At 36.7% G+C, this 16419-nt stretch overlaps 1 protein-coding gene across 2 annotated transcripts in view; it reads left to right on the forward strand.

Moving 5' to 3' along the window:
- The window catches only part of LOC150081915 (ribosomal protein S6 kinase alpha-5-like), a 624627-nt gene that overhangs the window by 533680 nt on the left and 74528 nt on the right, over positions 1-16419 (forward strand). For both annotated transcript variants that reach the window (XM_090379821.1, XM_090379820.1), the window contains exon 10: positions 81-200. In XM_090379821.1, coding sequence (XP_090235947.1) covers positions 81-200 — 120 coding nt within the window. The remainder of the gene's footprint in view (positions 1-80; positions 201-16419) is intronic.

Genomic DNA, 16419 nt, shown 5'->3' on the forward strand with positions numbered 1-16419 from the left:
CCAGCTCAGTGTATTATGCTTATAATATTTTAAATATGGCATTGTTTACAGATACTTTTAAATTTGCTTTTTTCTTACAGGGTTATTCTTACGTGGCACCATCAGTTCTGTTTAGTGAAAATGTTATTTGTGATGAGCTCATTGGTCCTTTTCATGAGAACAGACCAAATGCATCACAGCTGCTGGCAGCTAAATTTAAGGTTTGTGTTTGCTATGCATTATGGAATATTATACTTCCTGTTAAATTTTATTTTGCATATAGTTTTATATAAAACCTTATTTCATTATAATGTGAATCTACTTTCATATGGCATGGTTTACTGAGAAACTTTTAAATTTGCTTTTTTGGAACACTGGGAATGAGACTAAGTACGAAGACGTAGCTTTGACGTAGCGAAAACTTTGGGCTTCTGCAAACTGATAAATTTTTTGAAATTTTTACGTATTTTTGATTAATTAACATATTAAATTGCATTTTACAAATATTTTAAATAGGCTTAGTAGCATTTGTTAGCTTATTTTTTTTTAATTTAGCTAGAGATTTTGTAAGTTATAAATCTCTACTCATACTGCTATTATATCACTGTTTTGATGCAAATATCGTAGTACGTAACCAATAGTGCAGAAGAATAATAGTTTTAATTGTAATAAATAAGTAGATTGAAGGTTTTAACCAATTTCTGGGCATCTATCTTTTGTATTTAGCTAATGATTTAACTAATTTAACATTGTGATTGTTACAGTATAGTGTATATCTCGAACTTGATAGTGTAAGGTGTAACATAAAACTAAATAGTGTAATATGTATCACTGCATTAGCTTAGTGTAGTATTGTCAATAAATCAATTAAATTTATTAACATTAATTTTCATTGTTAATTAATTAAGTTGTATTTAAACAGAAACCACACCCCAGACTAGAGCAGAAAAGCAACATGTACAAAGTAGCCAGAGTGCTGTGGCTTGAAGGAGAACTGAAGGGGGCAGTTCTCTAACACATCACAGCCTAAAAAAAATGTGCAATGTGTGAAATGTTTGTAGGCTTTCTGGAACAGGACATGATCTAGCCAAGGGTTGAATTTGAAAGTGTCTGCATGCAATTATGCCCAGACACGATAGGAGGGAGTATATGATTGAGAGCCTTGTCGATCAATTCGGCCCTGGAAGGATTGTGCAAGGCTCAAGGGGTAGAATTTTTTTCAGCCTGGTCTGTACTTGTTAACAGGAGAGACTGCTTCTACTGGGATGGGATACACTTAAATAGAAAGGGTGCAAGGATGTTTGCTGATGCTATCGAGGCAGTGTTAGGTGGGTCGGAAAACTGCTTAGCTTGGGGGGGTACTAGTACTGCAGGGTATTTCAGAGACTGCTGGGAGTCATTGCGGTACAAGTAAACACATGGGTTGTGTTAGGGTAGCTAAGAATAGGAACAGGTGCATGTATACTTGCGTGTACACCAATGCTAGGAGTTTGGTAAATAAATTTGATGAATTTGAGGTATTGCTCACAACATCAAAGGCAGATATTATTGGGATATCAGAGATGTGGTGTCTATATCAGAGATGTGGTGTCACACAGATATAAGGAATACAGAACTGGAATTTGGGGAATACAATGTGTACAGAAAGGATAAATAGGATAGGAAGGGAGGAGGGGTTATGCTATTAGTTAAGAAACACATAAAATCCAAGGAACCGAAGCCAGTCGACATTGCTGGACAGTGCAGTGTCGAGTCAGTTTGGTGTGACATAAGCATTGGGAGATGAAAATTGAGAGTAGGAGTGTGTTGGTGCAATGACTCTGAGTATAATAAGGAACTGCACAGGGAAATAGAGTGGGCCAGTAAATCAGAGAGTCTCATAATGGGGATTTCAATTTCGCAGATATTGACTGGAATTTGTTGGTCACTCACACACTAGCAAGGCTTTTGTGGATTTATTGGATGATTGTTTTCTACATCAGCATGTTTGGGAGGCAACTAAAGGGAGTAATACTCTTGATCCTGATTATTAGTAGTGATTCTTCATGTATTAAGAATCTGCAGATAAAGGAACCACTAGGTGGCAGTGATCACAGTGTACTAAAGTGCGATTTACTCAGAGATGACTACCATTAGGGATAAAGGGAAGGGTTTTTGCTTTCGTAAAGGCAACTATGGTGGTCTAAGACAGTAGTTAAATTCTATATGGTGGGACCAACTGATGATGATGTTACCAACAGCAAATTCAAAATGGGAAGCATTCAGAGAATTAATCTTGGAAGCTACTAGGCTTTACGCACCAACTAAGAAATATTGCTCAAGGTTTAGGCCTAAATGGATGTCAGATGAACTAATGAGACATATGGCAGAGAAGAAAAATGCATGGGATACATATAAATTAATGGGTGACATGGAAGCTTATTATAGATATAAGCTGGTCTGTAATCAAGACACAAAGGAGATTTGGCAGGCAAAGGCAGATTATGAGAAATCTTTGGCAAAGGATGCAAAGAAAAACAGCAAAGAATTCTTTACATATGTAAACTCTAGAAGTAAAGGGATGAATCAGATGGGTCCACTGGATATTGATGGTTCAACTGTTGATGATCCTGCTCAGGTGGCTAACAAACTAAATGAGTATTTTGCATCTGCATTCACACATGAGGAGTTATTTAGGGAGGGGAATGCCAGAGGCATATTGAACTCTGACAGTGAGCTAGATGATTTTGTAATAACTGAGAGGAAAGTGGAGGAGAAACTGTTGAAAACATAAAGGCACTTGGGGTAGGATCTATCCAGTTATATTAGAGGAGGAGGCAGAGGAAGTAAGCAAACCCTTAGCCATAATTATGAGAGTTTCTTTGGACTCAGGGGAGGTACCCATCGACTGGAGATGTGCAAATGTGACCCCAATTCACAAAGGAGAATCAAAGGGTGACACAAGTAATTATAGACCTGTTAGTTTAATTTCTGTTCCAGGAAAATTAATGGAGGCACTTGTAAAAGAAGCACTGCAGGATCATCTAGACAAGACTTCAGTTATAGCTCAGAAACAGCATGGTTTTGTTAAGGGAAAGTCTTGCCTGACCAATTTGATTGGATACTATGATGTGGTCATAAAGGAACTGGATGCAGGGAATAACTTTGATATAATATATTTGGATCTTAGAAAGGCTTTTGATACCGTTTCAAATGGAAGACTGCTGAACCGATTGGAGCAGTGTGGCATTGGAGGCAAATTGTTGCTATGGATAAAGTATGGTTGAGTGGGAGAAGACAGAGTGGTAATCAATGGTCACTGCTCATTGTGGACTAATGTTTTTAGTGGAGCCCCCTCAGGGCTCAGTGTTGGGTCCATTGTTGTTTTCTGTATTTATAAATGATATTGATGATGGTATATCAAGCTTAATGTCCAAGTTTGCAGATGATACGAAGGTTGGCACGGTTGTCAAGGGCACTAATGACAGTATGCTGCTGCAATAGGATCTAGAAAAGTTGAGCAGATGGGCTGAGAGGTGGCAAATGAAGTTTAACATTGACAAATCTAAAGCACTACATATGGGAAGCAGTAACCCCAGAGTAACGTATAAACTCTGTGGTACTACACGGACAGTGGTAGAGAATGAAAAGGACCTAGGGGTAATTGTGCAGGCAGATATGAAGTTTTCTGAGCAGTGCAGATGGTCTGCAAGAGTAGCTCATGGTGTCTTGTCAATGATATACAGGAATTTTTCTAGCAGGGATAAGGAGGTGATTATCCCCTTGTATAAGGCAATGGTCAGGCCACACCTTGAGTTCTGTATACAGGTCTGGAGGCCTCATTTTAAGAAGGATGTAGAGCTGTTGGAATGAGTACAGAGAAGGGCAACAAGATTAGTGAATGGAACAAAGCGTTGCTCTTATGAAGAAAGGCTTAAGTTTTGCAAATTACAGTGTCTGGAGACTAGGTGCCTGCGAGGTGATCTGATTGAGGTGTATAAAGCCTTGAATGGTTTGAGCATGCTCAATGCTGATGGGATTCTTCCTCTTGCTCAGAATAATCACCTGAGATGGCATAAATTCAAATTGAGGAAAGGCAGATGTAGGATAGATGTGCAGAAGTTTGCCTTTAGCCAGCAGGTAGTTGGTTGGCGGGAACAGTGTTCCATCCTTTGTTGTGGAAGTTGATACCCTAAATAAATTTAAGGCTGGGCTTGACAGGTATTTTGAATGAACGGAGGGGTGAAATGGGCGAGGTTTTTTTTTTTTTTTGGCTGAAGCTGACCAAGCTTGCTTTCTTGAATAATGTGCCTCTACTAATGCTAATGTTAAGGAGGATGTCTTTGTGTGCTAGGTGGAGAGAGTGTCAGGAAATAGGTGCCAACTTAGCATTCTGATGGGCATCTATGAGAGTTTGAAGAATAGGGTAGATGTTCTCGAAAGAATTAAAATGGGGCTCATCAAGCTCTCAGCTGCCCAACTCAATGCCAGAGCACACTTTTGTGCATCATAAACACAGCAGCAATCTTCAAGGCAGAATGTGCTGGTGCCACAGGAACTAGTTATTGTTGGTGATTATTGTCAGGGAGATGGAAAATATATTGTGCAAAAAGGATAGGTGGAATAGAACCAGGGTAGGTCAGGGACAAAAGCTGATGATGTTGTAGAGTAGATATCTTTTAAGGGCACAAAGGGTTGATATTGTTGTACATGTTGGCACTAACGACATTAAGAGCAAGAGATCTGCAGACTTATTTAACAAGTACTGGTCAATGTTGAAAAAATTGTGAGTGAGGGTTCAAATTGAAATTGTTCGCAATTCTGCCCATACACGATATGAGGAAGTAATTAGTAATGCAGATACTAATGCTATATTTCTGAAATTGCCATATTTTTACTGTTATAAAAAGAATCACTTCGGAAACTGAACAAATTATTAAAAAAAAAAAACTGTCTTTATAATATGACTAATTTTCTCAATTGCATAAATTTTAATGCTACTAAGTTTTATTGTTACTATGTGGTTTAATCTTTTAATGGGATAGATAATAGAATGGTACATAATCATTATACTCATTATTGGCAGCAGCAGCATCTTCTGAATTTTTCTGAGTTGCTTTTGGGGCTTTTAATTTTAGTGAATTTTAATTAAGGTTTCATTGCTGTAATTATTTTTTTTAAACTGTCTTATGTTACATAGAAAGCTGAGTTGCAAAAATCTTGTTCAGAAACTGGAAATTAAAGACACAACTCAGCATTCTATGTGAACGGAACCTGGAAATATAATTTACATAGCCTCACATATCAGAAGCAACTTTTCTGTCTTCATCAGAGTCGGAAATAAAGTCATACTTTAATGGAAAAATAGATCTGTGACCAAAATATCCTAAAAATTAAAATAGAATGCATATTATCTTCTGGGACAAATACACAAAGTATCTTAATCCTTATGTTTGGATTATTTCTTTGCAAATGAGCACCAAGGATAGTAGGCATGTGTTCCTTTTATTCAACAGAAATTGAGTGTGTATTCTTTTTATTTTATTATTTCATATTTCAGCCAGAGGTATATTTCACAGTCTAAAGTTTAACTTTTTTATTTCAGCCTCTAGAAAAGAAGGAAACAAAGTATATCCTCCTATACATTAGGCTTTGTAATTATATTTTCAGTTTCTGCATTAATAAATTCTGATCAGCCAGAATACTTAGCTTTAATCTCCCATTTGAGTATCTGTTGCATGGATTATCTCAGAAAAATTCCCTTTTAGTATTAATATTAATAATGGCAAATGATGCAAGAAAGCAAGCTTATACAGCATCAGCAAAAATAAAGCCATGCTTCCCATATCACCTGTGCATCCTTTCTAACAATTTGCCTTATTATTCCCTGAGTTCATTCAAACTACCCACCTCTATAACCCCAAATGGGATTTTGATCCAACAATTGACTACCTGCTGGCTGAAGGCAGATGCACATCTATCCAACCATCCTTCCTTGGTTTGAATTTACATCCCCTCATGTTGAGCATAGGCTGAGAAAGAGGAAGAAATTCCATCAGCACTGAGCTTACTCAATCCATTCAATTTCTTAATTGAAGTTCTCAGTCAGATTTTCTAGCATGTGCCTATTCTCCATGAACTGCAGTTTTGCAGAACTGAAGCCTTTCCTGGTTAGAATACCCTTTTATTCCTCTCAATAATATTGTTGCTCTTCTCTGCACCCATTCCAACAGATCCACATCCTTCTTAAATGAAGCTTCCAGACCTGTATGCAGTATGCAAGATGTGACCTAATCATTGCCCTCTACAATGAGATCTAATCACCTCTTAACTCCCTGCTTGCAAAATTCCTATATATCATTGATAAAACTTCATGGGCTGTCCTAGCAGCCCTTCTGCACTCCCCATAGAGCTTCATATCTGATGGCACAGTTACTCCCAGGTCTTTTTTGTTCTTCATTATTTTGACTATGTACTACACAGTTGATGTTATTCTGAGTTTACTGCTACCTATATGCACTGCCTTGCATTTGTTGATATTAAATTTGAATGTGCATTTGTTGATTCAAACTTTGTTTGCCACTTATCAGCCCATTTATCTAATTTTTTTAGATCTTTTTGCAGTAGCATACCTTGATTACTGAGACTAACCAATCTACCAAACTTCATATAATCTGAACACTTAAGACATTAAAACTCATATGGCTTCATCAATATTGTTAATAAATTTATTGGCCCAGCAGTGAACTCTGTGGGGCTCTGCTAATAATATTAATCCGAGACTTGGATTAATATTATTATCAGAGCTCCGCAGTTTAACTGCATTCCTGAGATGGTCCAGCATTTATTCTTCTTTAACTAGTGACTCCGTTATTATTCCGGATGAGAAGTCAGGCTAACTGTTCTGTAATTGCTCATGTTGCCATTTGACTCCCCCCACTTTATAAATTGGGGATACATTTGAGAAGGGTGACAGATTGGTGAGTGGAACAAAGGGTTGCTCTTACCAAGAAAGGCTTAAGTTTTGAAAATTGTTCTCCTGTCCATAGGGCTGTCTTCTAAATCTAAGAATGCTCTCATAATCATAGCTATAGGGTTGCTTACCTCTTTTTCTGCCTCCCTTAATATAATTGGATAAATTTCATCCACCCCAGTTGTCTTTTTTATGTTCAGCTACAATTTCTCTTCCACTTCCCTCACAGTTATCACAAAATCATTCAGCTCCCTGTTAAATTTGACAGACTTTCGAATCTCCATCTTTGAAAAATTCCTTATGTGCGAATGTATTTTGCAAAATACCTATTTAGTTTGCCAGCAACCTGAATAGGATCATCAATAATAAAACTATTCCCATCTAGTGGACTAGCGTGACTCATCTCCTTCCTTCTAGTGTTTACTTAAGTAAAGCTATCTTTGCTGCTTTTCTTTGCATTCTTTGTCAGAACCGACACAAGGGTTTCATGTTCCCTAGATGAGACTTAAAATTGCACCCTAGTTGTATTCTGTACCATCCATCTTGCCTATCTATCCATTACGCTGCCTACCAACCAGCTTACATATTCCCACCCATTCATCTGTCTATTTATTCATCTATAATATTTATCTGCTTGTTGTATATTATTAAGATTTATTGTATGATGTGATAATAACAATACAGTGCACAAATACAACATGGAACATTATCACAAAATAAACTTTTACCGTCCTCCATTCCTCCTTAATTTAAATTTTTTTTTTAAGCCACTAAAGAAAAATTACATTTTGTTGGAATGCATCCCTAGGATCTTTGCACCCTAGGCGACTGCCTAGGTTTGCCCAATGAGCGGGCTGGCTCTGTTTCTCGTAATCTGCCTGAGCTTGCTTAACCTCCTTTGTGACTTGATTACAGACTAGTTTATACCTACTGTAGACATCTGTATCATCCAATAATTTATATGCATCTCATGCATTTTTCTTCTCTGCCACAAATCTCATCAGTTCATCTGACATCCATTTAGGCCTAATCCTCAAACAGTATCTCTTATTTGGTATAAAAAGTCTGGTAGCTTCTATGATTGCATCCCTGGATGCTTCCCATTTAGAATTTGCTGTTTGTAACTTCATTGGTTGGGCTCACTGCATAGAATTTTAAAATTGTCTGTGACCATTATAGTTACCTTTACAAAATAAAAAGTCGATATTAGATATTATAATATATTACCTGATATTAGAATTATTTTGAAAATCCCTATAAATAATCAAAACAACCATGAAATTTAATAAGGGATTAATATGCCCTTCCATATATATTTAAAATTTCCTTTTTACACACAATTTCTGTTTTTAAATTAAAAAAAATTTTTTTTATATAATTTTTCACGATTTAGTTGTGTTAACAATGGGCTTTTCTAATTATCTGTATTCCCTCTTCTTTTCCAGGCTTGAAAAGGGAGAAAATGCAATCTCCTGACCACTTTTACATCCCCAATTTATTTAAGGAGAGGTGTTTTTTTTTTTTTTTTTTTTCTGTGGTATTTCTATCCTTACTAATTTCTCCCTTGTAGCGCCCAAATTTCCCACAGCAGAAAGAAATGTAACAGAGGAGCAGAAAGTTGTTTTTTACAGTAAATTGATGACTGTAATAAATATTATGTAAGCTAAGAATATACTGAAAATAAAAACTGAAAGTTAAGATAGTGATTAGACGATCACAAACAACTCCTGTTATTGCTTTTTATTATCTAATCTTTCAGCCCTCTAATTCATTTTGCATTTTTACTACTTCATTCTGTACTCCAGAATTTCTAAATCTGTGGACCATGGAGGAATTAAAAGTGAGAAATAATTTTCTCACTTTTAATTTAAAATGCATATTATTTTGATTTTTTTAATATGCATTTTAATGATTGATATACATTACCAGGCTACATTTTTAAGATCAAGAAAGTTTAGGCCGTATGCAACAATCTATACAGAAATGTGTGAATCGAAGTGGTCACATGATGTGTAATATGTGTAATACTCAGATAGTGTCTAAACCAGTTCACTGGCAATGGGGAATCAGATCGAATCTCAGACTTCTATAGAGGTGTGGTTGCCACTGCATGTTTAGCAGGTACCAAAGCAAAGAGGACTGCTGCACCTGTTGAGCATTCATAGATTGGTGTTATCTAAGTCTTTAACAAATGGAAAAATGCCAGAAAAACATAGTGAAGAGACAAATGTTGACAGCAACTCTAAGGGCAGAATCACACTATTATCACTTTACAAGACTTCACTTGTATACATGTCTAACATCAAATGTGGGGGAGCTATATCCTGGAAAAGCCTCTGAGGTTGGGTAAATTCATGTCTTGACGATAAATAAGCTCATACACCAACCATTAATTTAAATAGTTCTTTACTGTGACTAGAATTTAAAATTAAAATAACATATTTACAATAAAATTTAATGTATAAAATAAAACTACTATGATACACTATTAGTAAAATAATAAGAGGAGTTTACCTCAATATAGTGCATAGAACACTTCCGTATGATACCCTCCAGAAATAAAAACGAAAAAATCGACAACTTACCGGTACATTAGAGTAAAATATAAATAATTAAATAATCAATTTAACACAATTCAAATCAATTTAAAACAATTAAAAATCAAATTAACGCAATTAAAAGAATCTAACGAAAATATTCAAAACGATTTTCCTTCCTTATTATTTATTATTAAGGAAGGAAAATCGTTTTGAATATTTTCGTTAGATTCTTTTAATTGCGCTAATTTGATTTTTAATTGTTTTAAATTGATTTGAATTGTGTTAAATTGATTATTTAATTATTTATATTTTACTCTAATGTACCGGTAAGTTGTCGGTTTTTTTCCGTTTTAATTTCTGGAGGGTATCATACGGAAGTGTTCTATGCACTATATTGAGGTAAACTCCTCTTATTATTTTACTAATATTATTATCAATGTAGAACATATTGAGTAGTACAGCTCTGATTCATACTATCTATATGATACACTATATAAGAATTAAAACTGTAATAAAATCATTGTAATAAAATTACCTAAAATAAACTGGATTAAAAGCGATAAAACCTGTAGCTTTCGGAAGCATCAGCTTCCTTCCTTCCTCAACAGTAATAAATCTTCTGGCAACACTTCCTTATATATAACAGGGTCACGGTATTTCACCACGTGGTTTTATCGGTGCATGGTCACGACTGGAAGTGGAAATAGCTCGGGAGCGCGAAAAGCAAAACCGTTCATCCATACTTAGGACAATAGTTTTAAATAGGGGATGCAAATGCATACCCCTGTCCCTATTCATGGTATTGTTGTCAGATGAACAAATTCGCAGGCTCTCGAGCCATTTACGGTCCCAGAATCCATGCGCTCGATCCACAATAACCGCATCCTCTGGGGAGATTTGATGCTGCCTCTCCCAATAATGCTCGGCCACAGCAGACTTATTATAATCAGTGGTTTTTATAGCATTTAAATGCTCCCTTTAAATAGGGGGCATTTAAATGCTCCCCCATGTCAAGACATGGGGGAGCTATATTTACCAATTAGCATATTGCTCGGAGAGCACTGTTGTCATTGGCTGTATTCACAAGATAACATGTCGGGCTTCAAGGCCTAATGACATTATCAGGAAGTAAGATTTTTCTGTTTGAACAGAAATTTCGCTTGGTGTGACCGCGTGACAAGAGGAAAATGGAGGAAATGCTAATAGAAAATTAAATTAGAAGTAAATAATCTCTTTTGAGCACACAAGTAAGAATATCCGAAAACAAATAACATCAAGGACGTTGTGCCTATTCCGAAGCACCCTCCACTTCGACCAGCTACTCGGCATACTCACCGCAAATGTCCAATCTCAAAGACACTCAAAAATGGCCGAAGGAGGAAAATAGACCAAGAATATTACAATTAACAAATTTAGAGGACAAACAAGTCGATCACTTCAATTTGCACAACTCAAAACAATTTCTTACAAGTTCAATTTTTAGGGTTGAAAAGTAGTTTTTTGTTGTTATTAAATTTCATTAAAAATTGTTTCGTATTTTGAATGAATAAATCCTTATTCAAAATTAAACTTGCAGTATTTCAACTTTCCTTAAACATACAACTAATTTTTCCTTAGCGCTGATTGAATTTCGAAATTGTGTATTTTACCCTTGAATGATATCCTTGATTGGATTATATAGGAAATTAAATTTTTCTTTATTCATCTGTAAGTACATCTTGAAACAATTTTCATCTTCTTCTAAGTCCTGCAGTAAATGATGGAATTTGCCTTTTTCTGTTCTCTTCCAGTTTTTGTTGTGTATCCATTGCGCACTCTTTTGTTTTCTCGGCTATAAGAAAAGCACATGCATTTTCTAAATCTTCTTCAAAATCTGAAGAGGAGGATGAACTGTGGCAATTCATTTCGCTTCAGCTTTCCTCAAAGAGAATGACACATAAACAACATTACAGGTTGCCAGACGTACCCCTTTTGGAATTATAATAAAATTTCCAAGCTGCACCTTTTTTTTAACATTTGAAATGGGGAATTTGAAAAATGCAGAAATCATAAAACAACATGCTGAGATGATTATTTAGGAAGAAAGAATTAACTGACGATAAAGTTGTTGAAATGCGCCCTTAAAGACTCAAAAAAAACAATGTTCTATCCTATTTACTAAGGGGGTTACAGAATATTTATATTATGCTTACTTTGTAACCTTTTACATTCTACTTTACTTCTTTTTTATTTCGTTGTAATGATTTAAGGCTCAGATAACAAACTTTTATTTAAAATTACTGTATGAATATGTTCTGTTGAAATCATTCCGTAGAAATATTGTGACAAGACCTCAAAAATACCACAGATGGTTAGATAAAAATTTTAAATGCGTATGAAGTACGTAATACAGAAAAAAATATTAATTTTGATTTTGCTTTGCCTCAAATGCAATGGGTGAGTGAGTATTTAGCTCTATGTTTAACTCGTGGAAAAAGGATAGAAATAAGAATGTTGAAGGAGAACTATTGCTGAAAACGAATCACAATATGTCTTGCAAAGAATTTTGCACAAATGCACTAAAAAAATGAAAAACTGTTAAAGAAAATTTGCTCAAAAGAAAAGTATTGCAAGGTAAATATTTTCTTTTTGATAAAATAAATCAGGTGAATTGAATATGCATTATAAACAATTATGTAAAACGTTTGATGTTTAGCGTTAACTCTTGCAATAAAATTTTCTGAATTAAACAAATTAAAGCACAAGCTATGCTTCGGTTAGTTTTATTAAAATTTGACTAATTTTGCATTCCATGAACTTGTAAAAATCAACAAAATATAGAAATAAAATGGTTGTTATTAAAATTGTTCGGTTTTCTTTTAAGATATAATGCGAGTACCTCTAAACGAGGTACTCGCATTACTAGCCAAACATAAGCATGAGTACCCTGAAATCAAATTTTTAATCTGGTCACCCTACATTACAGTGACTACGCTTCTTCTCTGACTGACTTCACAGTTTACACTAAACAGGGACCACAGAGTACTACTCTGTGACAGGACCTGACGAGAGTCCCGTGACGTGATAATAGTGTGTTTCTGCCTTAATAGTTCTTTTGTCTGGAAAACATCATACTTGGTAATTTGCTCTCTGTCAAAGCCATCTATATAAAATGCATGATCAAAGTTACAATAACCTCTGCATTTAACGTGGAAACATGCAAGGAATCAGTACTGCATCATGTGAAGAACCCTGCAAAAAGTGTAATAAGGGAGCTAGAAGCTTCCAATGAAGTTGCTGATCTCAGACAACCATCCAGGAAATATGGTTGCATAGGTACCATATGCAGGTGGACTAGAAGAAACTCATGCAATCTGATGAGTCATGATTTATGATTTAACACTGATGGAAGAGTGCATGTATTGAAGAAACGACATGAGGTACTGAAACCACCCTGCTGTGTGCCAACAATAAAGATTACTGGAGGAGGTGTTGTGGCATGGTGGATGTTTTCCTGGTGTAGCTTGTTCCCCTGAATCATTGAGGATCAAGCCATGAGTACATCATTCAGATATGTTCTGGCACTCACTGTGCCCTCCCATTGGCGAGAACAGTGAAAGTGAGAGAATGTCTGAAGACATTGTTGTGGATCAGGTACATCAGGTAAGGCTATATGTTTACTCCTACAGACAAGAATACTTCCAAAATACAGGGCAGCCTTTCAGTTTTTGATATCTGAATATTGTTGTGGATCAGGTAAGGCTATATATTTACTTCTATGGACATGAGTACTTTCAAAATACAGAGCAGCCTTACTCCTGTGGCAAAATATGAAAAATTCTACAAACACAGAATTTTTATATTTTGATTTAAATTTGGCCTGAACCCCATGATATTCTCCACTTGTGACAGCAACTCTGTTGTAACTTTGATCATGCATTTGATATAGACCCAGGGCACAATCATTTAAATTATCTTCCAAGAGTTTTGAAATTCCTTCTGCCAAATTATTGTTTGCTGCAGTTAAATCAGAAGAGATTCATTCACATTAAGTTTTTGGGAATACTATTCATTACTTTCAACAGAAACATTAGCATTAGTAGAGGCATTTGATTCAAGAAAGCAAGCTTATGCAGCATCAGCCAAAAAAAAAAAAAAAAAAAAAACCCACTTCCACTTCACCCCTCTGTTCGTTCAAAATACCTGTCCAGCTGAGCCTTAAACTTGTTTAGGCTATCAACCTCCACTACAAGGGATGGAAGTCTGTTCCACCAACCAACCACCCGCTGGCTAAAGGCAAATTTCCGCACGTCTATCCTACATCTGTCTTTTCTCAATTTGAATTTATGCGCTCTCAGGTGATTTTTCTGAGCTAGAGGAAGAATCCCATCAGCATTGAGCATGCTCAAACCATTCAAGGCTTTATACACCTCTATCAGATCACCTCGCTGGTGCCTAGTCTCCAGACACTGTAATTTGCAAAACTTAAGCCTTTCTTCGTAAGAGCACCCCTTTGTTCCATTCACTAATCTTGTTGCCCTTCTCTGTACTCGTTCCAGAAGCTCTACATCCTTCTTGAAATGAGGCCTCCAGACCTGTATACAGTACTCTAGGTGTGGCCTGACCATTGCCTTATGCAAGGGAATAATCACTTCCTTATCCCTGCTGGAAAAATTCCTGTATATCATTGACAATACTCCATGAGCTACTCTTACAGCCCGTCTGCACTGCTCAGAGAACTTCATATCTGCCTGCACAACCACCCCCAAGTCCCTTTCATTCTCTACCACTGTCAGTATAGTACCACAGAGTTGACACGTTGCTCTGGGGTTGCTGTTTCCCATGTGTAGTACTTTACATTTGTCAATGTTAAACTTCATTTGCCACCTCTCAGCCCATCTGCTCAACCTTTCCAGATCCTGTTGCAGTAGCATAGTGTCAGTAGTGTCCTTGACAACCCTGCCAACCTTTGTATCGTCTGCAAACTTGGACATTAAGCTTGATATACCATCATCAATATCATTTATAAATACAGAAAACAATAATGGGCCCAACACTGAGCCCTGAGGGACTCCACTAATAACATTAGTCCACGATGAGCAGTGTCCATTGATTACCACTCTCTGTCTTCTCCCCCTCAACCACCCCTTTATCCATAGCAGCAATTTGCCTCCAGTGCCACACTGCTCCAATTTGTGCAGCAGTCTTCCATGTGCAACAGTATCAAAAGCCTTTCTAAGATCCAAGTATATAATATCAAAGCTATTCCCTGCATCCAGTTCTTTTGTGACTGCATCATAGTATCCAATCAAATTGGTCAGGCAAGACTTCCCTTTAACAAAACCATGCTGTGTCCGAGATATAACTGAAGTCTTGTCTAGATGAACCCGCAGTGCTTCTTTAACCAGTGCCTCCATTACTTTTCCAGGAACAGAAGTTAAGCTCACAGGTCTATAATTACTTGTGTCAGCCTTTGATCCTCCTTTGTGAATTGGGGTCACATTTGCACATTTCCAATCTATGGGTACCTCCCCTGAGTCCAAGGAAGCTCTCATAATTATGGCTAAGGGTTTGCTTACTTCCTTTGCTGCCTCCTTTAATATAACTGGATAGATCCCATCCACCCCGGGTGCCTTTCTTGTGTTTATCCTCAACAGTTTCTCCTCCACTTTACTCCCAGTTATTTCAAGATTCTGTAGCTTACTGCTAGAGTTGAATACACCTCTGGCATTCCCCTCGCTGAATAACTCCTCATGTGTGAATGTCGATGCGAAATATTCATTTAGTTTGTTAGCTACCTGAGCAGGATCATCAACAGTTGACCCATCAATATCAAGTGGACCAATCTGATTCATCCCCTTCCTTCTAGAGTTACATAAGTAAATAACTCTTTGCTGTTTTTCTTTGCATCCCTTGCCGAGGATTTCTCGTAATCTGCCTTCGCCTGCCTAACCTCCTTTGTAACTTGGTTGCATATCAACTTGTATCTATCATAGGCTTCTGTGTCTTGTGTTAATTTGTAAGTATCCCATGCATTTTTCTTCTATGCCATATGCCTCATTAGTTCATCTGACATCCATTTTGGCCTAAACCTTGAACAATATTTCTTAGTTGGTATGTAAAGCCTAGTAGCTTCCAAGATAAGTTCTTTGAATGCTTCCCATTTTGAATTTGCTGTTGGTAACATCATCAGTTGGTCCCACTGTATAGAATTTAAATACTGTCTCAGTCCATCGTAGTCGCCTTTACGGAAGCAATAACCCTTCCCTTTACCCCTAATGGTAGTTACCTCTTTGAGTAAATCCCAATTCAGCACACTGTGGTCACTGCCACCTAGTGGTTCATTTATCTGCAGATTCTTAATGCATGAAGAATCACTGCTGATAATCAAATCAAGAGTATTACTCCCTCTAGTTGCCTCCTGAACATGCTGATGTAGAAAACAATCATCCAATAAATCCACAAAAGCCCTGCTAGTGTGTGAGTGACCAGCCCCCAAATTCCAGTCAATATATGGGAAATTAAAATCTCCCATTATAAGACTCTCTGATTTACTGGCCCACTCTATTTCCCTGTACAGTTTCTTATTATACTCATCAGAGTCATTAGGCCTATAGTACACTCCTACTCTCAATTTTGATCTCCCAATGCTTATGTCACACCAAACTGACTCAACACTGCACTGTCCAGCGATGTCGACTGGCTTCACTTCCTTCGTTTTTATGTGTTTCTTAACTAATAGCATAACCCCTCCCCCCTTCCTATCCTGTCTATCCTTTCTGTAGACGTTGTACTCCCCAAATTGCAGTTCTGCATTCCTTATATCTGTGTGACACCATATCTCTGATATCCCAACAATATCTGCCTTTGATGTTTTGAGCAATACCTCAAATTCATCAAATTTATTTACTAAACTCCTAGCATTGGTGTACACGCGAGTATACACCAATGCTAGGCCTTTGTCAAACT

This window comes from Mastigoproctus giganteus, chromosome 8 (assembly GCF_048544385.1).
Source record: "Mastigoproctus giganteus isolate SK-2022 chromosome 8, ASM4854438v1, whole genome shotgun sequence".
In the NCBI taxonomy this organism is placed as follows: Eukaryota; Metazoa; Arthropoda; class Arachnida; order Uropygi; family Thelyphonidae; genus Mastigoproctus; species Mastigoproctus giganteus.